The sequence below is a fragment of the Tursiops truncatus genome, chromosome 6, assembly GCF_011762595.2.
Source record: "Tursiops truncatus isolate mTurTru1 chromosome 6, mTurTru1.mat.Y, whole genome shotgun sequence".
In the NCBI taxonomy this organism is placed as follows: Eukaryota; Metazoa; Chordata; class Mammalia; order Artiodactyla; family Delphinidae; genus Tursiops; species Tursiops truncatus.
In genome coordinates, this window is record NC_047039.1 from 48090857 (window position 1) to 48104332 (window position 13476).

General features: G+C 40.8%; 1 protein-coding gene across 2 annotated transcripts in view; it reads right to left on the minus strand.

The window, feature by feature from the left end:
• ADAMTSL1 (ADAMTS like 1) overlaps positions 1-13476 on the minus strand; it is a 469150-nt gene that overhangs the window by 257981 nt on the left and 197693 nt on the right. Inside the window, exons 10-12 of one of the 2 annotated variants that reach the window (XM_033858057.2) lie at positions 7349-7399; positions 2649-2853; positions 1205-1352 (exon numbers count right to left, since the gene is read on the minus strand). In XM_033858057.2, the coding sequence (XP_033713948.1) occupies positions 1205-1352; positions 2649-2853; positions 7349-7399 (404 nt within the window). The remainder of the gene's footprint in view (positions 1-1204; positions 1353-2648; positions 2854-7348; positions 7400-13476) is intronic. The other variant, XM_033858059.2, reaches the window with a different exon arrangement.

The following is a 13476-nucleotide window of genomic DNA, read 5'->3' on the forward strand; positions in this document are numbered from 1 at the left end:
TTGGTAGAATTCACCTGTTAAGCCATCTGGTCCTGAACTTTTGCTTGTTGGGAGTTTTTAAATCACAGTTTCAATTTCAGTACTTGTGACTGGTCTGTTCATATTTTCTACTTCTCCCTGGCTCAGTCTTGGGAGATTGTACCTAAGAATTTGTCCATTTCTTCTAGATTGTCCACTTTATTGGTGTATAGTTACTCATAGTGGTCTCTTATGATCCTTTGTATTTCTATGGTGTCAGCTGTAACTTATCCTTTTTCATTTCTGATTTTATTGATTTGGGCCCTCTCCCTTTTTTTCTTGATGAGTCTCACCACCCTGTGTGGTTTTTTTTTAAATTTATTTATTTTTGGCTGCGTTGGGTCTCGCTGCAAGCAGGTTTTCTCTAGTTGCGGAGAGCAGGGACTTCTCTTTGCTGCATGCGCAGGCTTCTCATTGTGCTGGTTTCTCTTTGTAGAGCACAGACTCTAGGCACGCAGTCTTCAGTAGTTGTAGCTCACGGGCTCTAAAGCACAGGCTCAGTAGTTGTGGCGCATGGGCTTAGTTGCTCCACAGCATGTGGGATCTTCCCAGACCAGGGCTTGAACCTGTGTCCCCTGCATTGGCGCCACCAGGGAAGCTGTCACCACCTTGTTTTTTTTTTTTTTTTTTTTGCGGTACGCGGGCCTCTCACTGTTGTGGCCTCTCCTGTTGCGGAGCACAGGCTCTGGACGTGCAGGCTCAGTGGCCATGGCTCACGGGCCCGGCCGCTCCACGGCATGTGGGATCTTCCCGGACCGGGGCACGAACCCGTGTCCCCTGCATCGGCAGGCGGACTCTCAACCACTGCGCCACCAGTTTTTAACAGCAAGCAATATGGATAGTACCACCTTGTTTTTAACAGCAAGCAATATGGATAGTAAATCAGACATATATTTCTAAAATATCTCCTTTCGAGCAAATATATCTGATATTTTTCAGCAACACTCTTCTATCAACTTTCTGAACCAGGAGAGAATTATAGCAATACATAGTGCTTAAAAACAATGTGCAAGCAAAACCACTTGAAAGATTTTTAGAAAGAGTTAAGTCCATTTAGTAGAGTCTAAGTTACAAAGAATAGCTATTAAGAACACTTGGGATACTTAATTATATTCCAAGGAGTTGAAAACAGCACTGAATATGTACAACAATAACAAGACTGGTTACAGAGCCCCTGTCAAGTTACCTTTGGGTTTATAGCAGGGAGTGGGTATGATGCATTCCTCTTTTATGTGGGGCTTGGTTTTGGGGCTACAGCCTCCGGTGTGCATTCCCCGATGGTCGATGCAGAGGACCACACGGTACCTGAGGCCCTGGCCACACGTCACTGTGCACTGGAAGGAGAGTGCAAGAGAGGAGACTCATAGGCAAAGCCTTGTTTACTTTTCTTCATTTCCCACCTGAGACTTTTCAAAGGGCTCCTTTTACAGAAGGACTCCTGGTGGCTTTATACCACTTCTTACTAGTCATGGGATCTTTGTTCTATTTGGCAATTTGAGGGTGAAGCTGACTGAACATTAAATCACTTGCAATTTCTTAGCTTTGGATTAGTCAGTCAGCCTTTCTTAAACACCCACTGTGTGCAAAGTCCCAAACCAAGTCGCAAAAAGAAGGAGAAAAGAAATTATAGAGTGTGCCCGATTTTGATTACCAAGACTGTATGTCAATTTTATTAGTCACTTTGCTAATGACTGTTAGGTCCAAATTATGGGAAATGCCAGCTCCCATGTGGACATTAATTTTTTTTTAACTTCCATCATAGCTAATTTATCTCGCTGCATGGCTGATCCAATTGATTATAGTGACGTGGAAAAAAGACGTTGAAAGGAACGGATTCAATGGCCAGATGGAGACAGCACCTCCAGTGGTTCTACATGCCTGGGAACAAGTCTAGATAGGAAGATGTCACAGCTCCGATCTGCTGCCACAAAGCCACAAGGCTAAGTGAATAGCCCTTTGCCATCTCTGTGGCTGTGGGCACATCTTTCCATCTCACCTTTCCATCTCCTGTGCCATTTCACACCTTTTTCCACTAGCAGCCAGGATCCCTCAAATAACATTTTATGCTTAAGCTGCTGCAGTGGCTTCCCTAAGGTCTAGACTGTTTTGGTTTTAATTAATCCCACTTCATCTCCATTCTAATTATGTTGCTATCTTCATTTCATCTTTTTTTCAGTGAATAATATAGTTTTCATGTTAATCCACTGAAGACACTTTTTGGACATAGACAAAGTAGAAGAAATAAAAAATGAAACCAAACTTTTGGTCTACTGAGCTTGACCATCAGAACAGCGCACACAGTTTCAGGCTCAGTCATCGGCCTCAATTATGCTTGACAGACATTTGCCTCCTCTTGTCATTTGAGGGAATGTTATGGGGAGTGACAGAGGTTTCTTAAAGTAGCTTGAAGAAAGATGTTTGAAAAAATATATACATATATTGTTTCCTACTCATTTACTTTTGGCGGGGCTCGATTCGGGGCAAGCCTGCTCTGGGGGCTAAACGGGTAGGCTTCTAGACCCCTCCAGAGGAGAAGCGGGGAGCTGCACAGGGTGGGTGGTGGGGTCATGATGAAGAGAGGGAAGAGTGGACTTACTCTCCTAACGAACAAAGAAAGAAGGCACAGTTACCGGAGACCACTCCTGTGCCAGCCATTTAGGGCAGTCAAAAATGTTGCAGGGCTGCACGATGGGCATCTTAGGGGTGTACATGCATTTCCACTCTTCCACTGAGGTGACATGCCCCTGGATGTCCTCCTCCACACAGGAAACTGCCCGGCTCTGGATGCCCCCCCCACACGAGGAGGAGCACGCGGTCCACGGGGTGGCCTCCCACCTACAGAAGCAAGGGGAGTCATCAGGGCAGACACGCACACTGCCCACCTCCTCAGTGAGCTTTCCCACCAACCCCTTCCCAGTGCCCATCGGGGCGATCAGGTTCTGAGAGGCTACACTCCAGAGGACCAAAAGCCAGCTACAGCCTGAAATCTGACGAGTCAGAGAGGATTCGATGCTGGCAAAAGTGCTCTGTAAGCCTCGAAGCTCTACACAAATGTGAGAGATTACTCTTGGAGAGTGGTCTACAAGGATAACTGTGGGGTCTGTAGCCTACTCAAAAGAGGGCTCAGTGTTCAGTCCTTCTTCTTACGGCTTCAGTATAGATTCTGAGTGTCTGTCTGTGTGTGTGTTTGTGTGGGGGTGTACGTGTATATATAATATTTACATTATTTTATATTTTATAAATATATTGCATCTATCTAGTAGCTATCTATCTCAATATCTATCTCAAGACTAAAACTGGTTAATCAGTTAACACTAATAGTTTGTACCTGGGATAATACTTTTCATTTTCGATGCAATACTTTATTACTTAGCTTCTGGACACTTTTACATGGGAAGATCAAGAAAGATTCAGGTAAATCAAATACTCTTTTTCCCTTGCTTCTACAGTCATCAACTTTGGGAGTACATGGATTTAGCATAATTCTGATGTTCAAACTGTATCATTAGGAACCCAAATGTTAATATAGGCGTTATCTACTTATTCCCTAGCTGCTAGGGGCGGGGGTACTGACAGTTAGCACTCCCTAAAGAACTCCTGGAATTGTGAAGAAGTTTGGCTCTGGTTCAAAGGCTGATGGCATTGGAATCTATAGATAAAGTAAAGTAAGGGAAAAAATAGCAATGTTGTCAATAGCACTTAAGAGAATTTCATTGATTCTTCAGATCTCTACGCAGCTCTGGTGCATCTGGGACCAGAGGCTGAGAGATATCTTTGCCCGGTTCTCTTCTCTCTTCCCGTAGGTTTAAAGAATGTCGTAGTTTTTAACAATAAAAACAGGGGGACTGGGCTTCTTTTTCTTGCATATATAGTCTGCTTGTTGATAAGGACTGCTCAAGATTTAAGATTCCTCTTAGAATTATGAGAGATATCATTGTAATGAGAGAAAAACAAAATGTCACCAAGTTGATCCACTTGAATAGTTAAATGTAAAAACACCACACAGGCATACCGTGGAGACATGACTTATTCTCTACGTGGGATCTCATGTGTATTGTGAGCCTGCTTTCTCCTTTGCAAGAGCCTGGATAATGTGTGTTTCCCAGTTACAGAGAATTTTCCTCCACATTTTCTCTGCACTGTTCAAGTCTAGGCAACAACTGTTATCTACACTGCCAACAGCCTAAACATGCTACCAAATACAATATTTTCCTATGCATATTTCCCCAGGAGACACATAAGAAAATGTTATTATGGGGAAACTGAGGTCCTCTGTTTAGCCCTTTCGAGACTCTCTGTTCCCTTTCAAGAGAAGGAAGCAGCTCTGTAGAGAGTTTCTCTTCCAAAGGGTAAGACCAGTTCTCATTTGTCTCCATGTAAATCTCTGGAGAGCTGGAGGTGGATAACAGGTCTGATTCAGACTGAAATTGGGCTGAATGTATACGTACAAATTTGCATTAGACTCGATGTGACAGTGAACTGGGAATATGTTTTGAACGGACATTTAATCTCTTAGAACGTTAAGATGCCATAAAAAGAGCACATTTTCTAACTGGTACTCTAACATCCCTAAACTGCACCCTTCTAAAGAGACAGTGATTAATTTCTGTCTCGACACTTGGACCTGATCCATGGTGTAATTTTGTAACCAGTAATAAGTATCCTTTTCAATGTCAGTGATCACAGAAAGACAAATGATTTGAATATTATTCCAAGTATTTATAGTATGGTTCCGGCACTCAACTGTAGTTCTATATGTGAAAAGTTATAATGTGAATCCTTGCATAATAAGAGGATTATGTGGAATTTCAAAGCAAAACATCTCAGTGCTTTAAAGAAAGTATAACAAAAGCTCAGAGAGGGCATCAGTTAGGATATCTTAAAACAGGGACCAGGTAAGTATTTGGAAAAAAATATATACCCAAGAATCTTGCCCAGGAAGAATAAGAGATGACTTCATATATTTTAACTTCTTTGGCTTTTAATTTTTAAGTACAGTGTATTTAGTTTAAGAAATTCTCAAAATTAAGGATTATGTGGAAAAGTTGCATATATTAAGTATAAATTAAAGATTATTCATCAGACTGTGTTCTTATATCATATTCAGATATATGTTATAGTCAAAGACTGAAAGCAAGAAAAAAGAATCTAAAAATTCTTTGTTTGTGTTAATGTTGTGTTTTGTATCTACACGTGTGGTCTTAAACCCATTCAAATAATCTCAATAAGTAACGCCTTCTGCCTTGATCAGTAAGTAGCTGCCCTCTGAGAACCATTTTTGAGCCTTAATTCTTCTTAAGAAATGAAAACATATTCGTAGAAATAACTTCCATTTAGTAAGGCTTTATCAATAAAGCAGAATATCTAACTTTCCAATTAATTTAGTAACAGAAGTACACGGGGTAAGAAATATAGTCTAGTTGCTAGTTGTCTTTTCCCACTGTGATGCATGGACAGGCCAAAGTGTGCAGGAGACAGGGTGCAAATAAACATCAAGGAGGTTCATCTCAATCTCTCACTGAGAATATGGAGCTTCAGGCACTTGGGGGAAATCTGAATATATAAGAAATCAAGTTTAACCTAAGACAGGCATTAGTCACACCACAGAAATATAAACAAGAGAGATCATAGATAGGAAAGAAACTCAGGAGTGCCATTACAGGAAAAACATCAACTTGTTCTCACCCCTGATACCCAACTGTGCCTTTATCTCGAAATCCACAGCCTTCACCCAACCAGATACATGCATCCTATGAATACTTATTTTACAGATACAGGAATTAAAATCAAATCAAATCTTGGTTCAGTTAAATGAATCTTTTTATATTTTCATTCCATTGTTTTTTCGAGTTTGGTTCTGGATCAAACCAGCAAAAGGATACATCAGTAGCATTCTAAAGTCATTTATTGTCTTTATCAATATAGACATAGGAAAGTGGGAGGGAGCTGATGAATGAAGTAACTCCTTAGTGGAAGAACTTTAAAAAAAAAACCCAAACAATTATATATAGTATTAATCAAGTACCCCTTTCTATATGCTACCATTAGAATGGTGATAAGTGAGTTCCGGGCCAGTCACTGGAAGTATTTAAGTAGAAGCTGGATGACAACTCGTATTGGTTTATACATGTGTGTGTGTGTGTGTGTGTGTGTATAAAATATGTCAGAATACCTCTGTAGTAAATACACATATATGCATATTTGTGTAAATACATGTGTTCACGTATGTGTGGTGAATGGGTGCGATTACTGGGGAAGAGTGGGAGAAGGAAGCATCTGGGGAGCTGGACTAAAAGACTGGGGAGGTGCTCTTTTTGCATTTCAATTCATTAAGCATTTGAAGATTTTCAATCAAACTTTGCTTTATTTTACAGTTCAGAATAAAATTATGTTCTGGGCTTTGTTTAGTTTGGAATTGCACAAACCACCGTGGATTATTTCCAATTATTTGTGATCTGATTTAAACCTTGGGTTCTAAACAGCAGCTGGCTCCCTGAAGTCCAAATGAGCAAAGAGAATAGAGCAAAGGTCTTGCTTAGCACAGTGGTGGCTTCACACCCAAATCTAACTTCTGCTCTCTGGGGAGCTCTTTCCAATGTGGCAGGCGATACACTCAGTAGCTAGAGTATTTTTCAGCTTCTCCAGTTTTCTTATGAATATATTAATAAAGAGAACAAGTTCTTTTAAAAGTTCCTCAATCACTTTAATGACTTTTTCTAGTTTTAAAAAATACCGTACTTTAAGAAAGCAGCATAGTGCATGGAGTTTTACGTTTTGGGAGAAAAACACAAGAAAAACCTCCCCTCCGCACCAAATGTTCTGAACCATAAGGATATGAAAAAACTGCCTTTTTGTATTTAATTATAATTTCTTTGGAACAAAAAAAGGATATTCAAAACCCCTATGCAGAGTAATACCACATCTGGAATTCCACATTTGTGGTATTGGGATAATAATTCAGGCAGTGTTTGTTTAACAGTTAGCAACAGTGCTTTAATGACTAGGGTCCTATTGCAGAGGAAACATAAAAAAGGACAAAGGGAGTGAAAGAAAGACATAACATAAACCCATACACTGTATCTAATCATAGTGAATTACTGTGTCCACTGCAATGTAATCTGATCGTATCTTAAAATGGTTTTTGAATGACAAGCTTACAGTCTGAGCAGACCAGTGTTATTCAAAAGCAGAGCTCAGGATGGATTGCAAAACATACTATCTACCATCTTATTTTTACAGAGAAACACAAAATCTATGATATATATATATGTATAAAAGAAGCAGAAGACTAATTTACTAATTCTAGCATCAGGATGATTGATTTACGTACCGAGGAAGGGGATGGTAGAGGTCATAAGGCATGATCTGCTTGTATCCGTCACTGTTAGGAACAATAATGCCAACCCTCTGAGTAGAAGGTACACACAATAAAATAAACACTAAATGATTACATTATACAATTTCTTTAGACAAATGCAAAGTAACATTAATAAATTGTCTCTAAAAAACAACACTAAAACAGTTCAAAATCTTTATGCTAGCATCTGTTTGAGGATGGGGCAAGTTCTTTGAAAGGGCACCGTTGACTATAATTAGTTCTCTGATCCAGGCAGGAAATACCAGTGGAAAGGGTGGTAGTAAGAAGACTGGGCACCTCATCATTAACTATGACACAATAAGCTTGTAAATGTTCTTTAATCCCCCCCAATTATACATCCTATGAGGTCATTATTATCATCATTATTAATGTTACTTCCAGATGCTCACCGAGCAGTTTTACAGTTACGGTCTCACTTCTGATGAACGAGAGAGCTACGTATAAGAGTAGGTACCTGGGACCTGACAACACTATGTAGCATGCGTTAGCAAATAGGTAATGCACCCGTGGCAAATCTGAGGATTTTAGTAAAATCTGGAAAGCAGCCGCTTGGTTATTTTATAAAGGGAAGGGGAACTCGTGAATATAGTAGGCAACAATCAACAAAAGCGCATTCCCTACCAAAATAAAGGGAGGGCAGTTAAAATGTGATAATAAAGATGAAAGATCTTTTTTTGTGGCCTATAGAACGTGATATGGCGTTAACTGCTATTATGGTGGTGGTTGTGATTGTTCTGACTGTTGTTAGTATACCTGGTGCTCTGGGAAACCCATGAGATTTAGGGATAAAGACTAAAGGAGCCATAAGAAATGACATTTTAGGCTGTATGGCTAATGGATTCACAAGAAATGATATTATAGGCTGTGTGGGGGTCCCCAGAGGCCTTTAGGACGCCAATAAAGTACACTAACTACCTCACTGATTTCAAGGAAAGCCTGCAATTGGCAAGACTTTCTTCTTGCTGAGTGCCCTTGTTTGTGGGAGATTTATGACTCATGAATCTCGGATAAAAGGGCTAATACAACAGACGCTCCCTCAAGAGTGGGAGACAGAGAGAGCTCAGTTCACGGATGTCATGTATTTGCTGCAGCAAGGCACGGTAGGTCATGAGCAGAAGACACTTATTTTACCACTGACGAACGATAGCAAGTCCTTCTTTTGAATATTGAAGGAACTCATGTATTCTATTCTAGGATGAATGGAACTCATGTATTCCGGGATATTCTGGGATGAATATCCGTATTCAATATACATGTTTGTATTTATATTTAAATAAATACATTAAGACTCACTTTGATCCCATCCTGTGACATAGGATGATACAGTACGTTTTTTTTTTTGTTTGTTTTTTGTTTTTTTTTTTGTGGTACGTGGGCCTCTCACTGTTGTGGCCTCTCCCACTGCGGAGCACAGGCTCCGGACGCGCAGGCACAGCGGCCATGGCTCACGGGCCCAGCCGCTCCACGGCATGCGGGATCCTCCCGGACCGGGGCACGAACCCGTGTCCCCTGCATCGGCAGGCGGACTCTCAACCACTGCGCCACCAGGGAAGCCCAGTACGTTCTTTTTATATGGCTAGTAAACCTAAGCTTTTGGGTAGAATGAGCAAGGTATACTGTAGAACAGAAAGATAAAAAATAGCACTGGCTGGCCATAATGCCCGGTAAGGAGGAAAGAGGGAGTAATAAAAAGGGTAGTTCCTGAAGAAATTACTGAAAGGTAAGGGAGAAATGAGAGAAATTAAATTTGAAAGAAAACGAGAAACAAATCTTTGAATACAGATTTCTCTTCCCAAGAGGTACGAACACTGGAGTAGTCATTTGCTTATTTATCTTACATGACTAAATTTTCTTCATTTATTTGTGTGACTAAAGGTATTCATTTATATAACTAAACTTTCATGGTGTGTGTATGTGCATTACTCTTCAGTAACGATGCTCATGAAAACGGATGCTGCCTTTTGAGGAAGTTCAAAATCCCATAGCTCTAACAAACATAAGAATGGGATGAATATTAGCATTAAACTTTTCTCCCTGTTTTCCAAGACAGAGAAACTTCCTATTCTTTTCTGGCTTCTTTTGACAAGAAATTGGATGTGAAAGGTTAATCCTGTCTTTGGTTAGAATCATGGGATCTCTTTCCAATAATTCTTCTGCCTAGTAATTAAGGAAAATTTCTTTCTAAAAGAACTGTATTTGATAGAATTCCAACCTTCCAAAGTTCTTCTAATAACTTTGGTAGTTAATTAAGGAACACAGACAACTGACTTCGCAGTTGTATTTTAGCTAACCCTAGTATCTTCACTCATACCTACATCCAGACCTAAATGCAGAAATGCATATCGCTGTCTCTGCTCCTGAAAAAATTTATGGCTATGATTTGTCATTCTCAATAGGCGAACGAACTGTTACAGATCTCTGCCAACTGATTTATCAGCTGATGATGTTTAAAATGGAGGCAGTAATATTGAAGGAGACAGGCTAGAAGAAAAGAAGGGGAATGAAAGAGGGAGTTACAGAATTCAAGATGTTGGGCTTTGCATTGGACTGATTTAGAAATCATGTTTTTGTTTGAACGAGGAGCTTTAAACCTGGATTCAGCAAAACTATAGCTATATTTGTCTTTCTGTGGCATAGGTCATGGTGAAGACTCATAAAATGACTCTATGGCACCTGTGAAAACAGAAAGATATCAAAACAATGGTGCTCTGTCCAGTCCTGTTGATGCATATTCATGTGCATGGGCTCTGCTCTCTCTTGGGGTTCATGCCATGGCCCTGGCCTTTCACCACATTGTCACAGAGGGGCAGGCAACACTGCCTAAACTTAACTCTCCATTGCTTCCTTTTAAGACACTTAATCTTTTTCTTAGGCAAAGTTTATCTATTGAAGAATGATGGAAAAGGATGCCATTTAGGGACTTGAAGAAATTCTTTCCATGTTTTGGTCTTCATTTTTATGTGTACGTGCGTGCATACATGTTTATGTATGCATTCAGACGTGTCTGAACATACATGCAGTGGGGAAGGAGGCAAAAATAATTTTTAAAAATGATCGCAAAGGGAAATGTAATAAACAGTTGGTTTGGGGGTAAAACTACTCATTCTCCATTGCCTTCACTATTCTGACTGCTCATGCACTTCCTACACTGGGCAATGACTTGATTCCATCTGAAGTCTTTCAAATCAAGGGTCATGGTGGGAAGAAGAGAAGATGAGGATGAAGAAAGGGTCGCTCTGGACTCATGTGATGTAAGTAGAAGAAAGACATTGCACATCATCCTCCACACCTTGCTGAACTGTCCAATGACAGGAGAATGCTTCCATGTTATGACAAACTCATGGAACAAAATATTATGCAGCATATGAACATGAAGTCTTTTGAACTATTTAATGACATGGAAAATGTTCAAATGTAATGTCAACTGAAAAAATCCAATACAAAATAGAATGGACAATGTAATCCACAATACTAAGAAAACTTATGTGTTCATATACCACCTATACAATCATTTTTGTAAAGCCTATATATGTGTCTGTATGTGTATACGTGTGTGTGTGTGTATACATGTGTGTGTGTGTACACATAAGTATATTAGAAAAGGACCCCAAACAGTTGTTAATTCCTGGTGTTTGTATTATGGATGTTTTTTGGGGTTTTTTTTGCTTTCTTCTTTTTATATTTCTCTGTTTTCAGGAATTAGAGCTTTTAAGTAAAACAAAATTCAAGTCTGAGAAAGCAAAAGACAGAAACATTTGGAAACATGATATAGATGGATGGAATGAGGCTATCCCTTCAATTCCCATGTGTCACTTAAAGATGACTGAGTCTTTGTACTGAAATCATGTCAGAAGCTATTATAGAACAATATCCCTGACTTTAAAAATCAAGCCCTCTTCAGGCTCACACTACTCAGGTGTGAAATTTACATCTTGTGACATATCTCTCTTTCCAAGAAAAGTCCTAATGTAACTAACTTCATGAGCACCTAATTTGCGAGGTTCTGGGTTCTTCTTACAATAGAAACGAATCATAAGGGGTCGCTTTCATGGCTTCAACGGTCCCTTCCAGCGCATCTCTCACGACCTCTTGCCTCTTCTCCAGAGCTGCAGAACCTCATTTCTAACGTCCTGATGGCTGGACGTACTCTCAGTATGTCAAGCTCAGTGGGTCCAGACAATTCATTATCTTCCCCTACAAACTGCTTCTTCTCCTGTGATCACTGTTACTGTTCAGAGCACTGCCATCCTCCCATCCACCCAGGCTGGATACCGTGGGGCATCGTTGCTCTTCTCTTTCCTGTATTCCCTACAGACACAGAGGTCTTCCAGTAGTGATGTCTGCCAAATACATCTCTGTGACATGAATTTAGGCCCTTTCGCATGTCTCCTAACAGATTTCCCTGCCTTCAGGCATTGTCTCCTCCAATCCAGCCTGCTCACTGCTGTCATAGCAACAGATGCTTTACTTCCCAATGCAGCCCATAACACCCAATGAAATTTCTTCATCAAGTGCTACCTCTTCTACAGCCTGTCCTTATTTTCCCTCTCAGCATGTAGCCAGACACTTCTCTCTTCCTCTTCCAAATACCCAGAGCACTAACTCCCCTCATCACTTTTAACTGTATACTATCTTTTAACTATGTATACATTTTCTTTAGTTTAACAATATGGGACAAAATCCGTATTGGTTCTTTACTATATCTTTTAACACAGTGCCCTGCACAGAGGCAATTCATAAATAATGAGTCAACGAAATCATGCCATTGATGTGCAGACACAAAAGCAAAGCTACCATACAGAACGAAAGCGAGCAAACAAACAAGAACAAGGTTAAAAAAACTCCCAAACTGCCACTCACGGTGCACATCTTTAGTCCCACTCCTTGCCCTTTGCTAGCTCCACCATCTGTATGAGGGGCAGGCTGTTTTAGAGGGTAGTTTGGCTGCTCTGACAAGCAGAGGTGATTGGGTGACCTGGGGCAGAGAAAGGACCGCTTAATGGCAACTGTGCTTCTAAGCTGCTTGGCTAAGCTCTACATCTCTTCCACTGGGCATCTCCCAGAAACAGCCATGACAGTTTTTTAAAAGATCTTCTCTTCCCTGTCTGTCCCATGTGTCTTTTCAGGTATCATGCTGCTTTGTAACTGCACAATTCAACTTCCCTCGGGCAGTGTTGTGGTCCAGACTCTCGTTGGCTTTACTTTGCCTTTGCCATGGTACCAAGCACAGAGCTTGGCATGAGATTGGTACTCAATAAAAAAACGAATGAAATTGTGGGTGGTGGGGGCATTTCTGGCACAGAAGAGAGTGATTCATCTTTTCTCAACAACTCCAGGCCAATAGAAACCAATCTCTTCCCAAGCAACTGTTCAGAATGGGGGAGGAGAGAAGTAATAAAAAGTTGGCAGAGACTCAACCATTTGCTTTTTCTAAAATTGATTTTTTTTTTTTTTTTTTTGCTGTACGCGAGTCTCTTACTGTTGTGGCCTCTCCCTTTCTGGAGCACAGGCTCCGGATGCACAGGCTCAGCGGCCATGGCTCACGGGTCCAGCCACTCCGCGGCATGTGAGATCTTCCCGGACCGGGGCACGAACTCATGTCCCCTGCATCGGCAGGCGGACTCTCAACCACTGCGCCACCAGGGAAGCCATGCTTTTTCATGAGTGGCAGAGCACAAAGGATTACAGCATAATGAGGACAAGGACCCCCTGAGGACTTGGGAGATGGAAGGACTGTTCTCCTCTCTGCCAACTCTCTTTCTCTGTGACCTTGAGTGCATTGCATTTGGACCTCTGTGTTGGTCTTCTGCAAAATCTAAGTATTGGATGAAATCAGGAGTTTTAAGATGAAGTAAGAATGGGTGCCTGGAAACCCGTCTCATGGAGCTCTATCTTATCTGTCCCCTTCCTAGTGGCTGCTAAGGGCAGAACTCAGAGTTCTGTGGACCACAGATTGAAAACCACTGAACTAGGTAATCATCTCAAAAGCTCTCCTATTTTAAAACTTGATGACTTTACAAAACACCGTAGGTTTCCCTATCATTTAAAGAGGCAAGTTGGACATCCAGCAAATGAGGAAA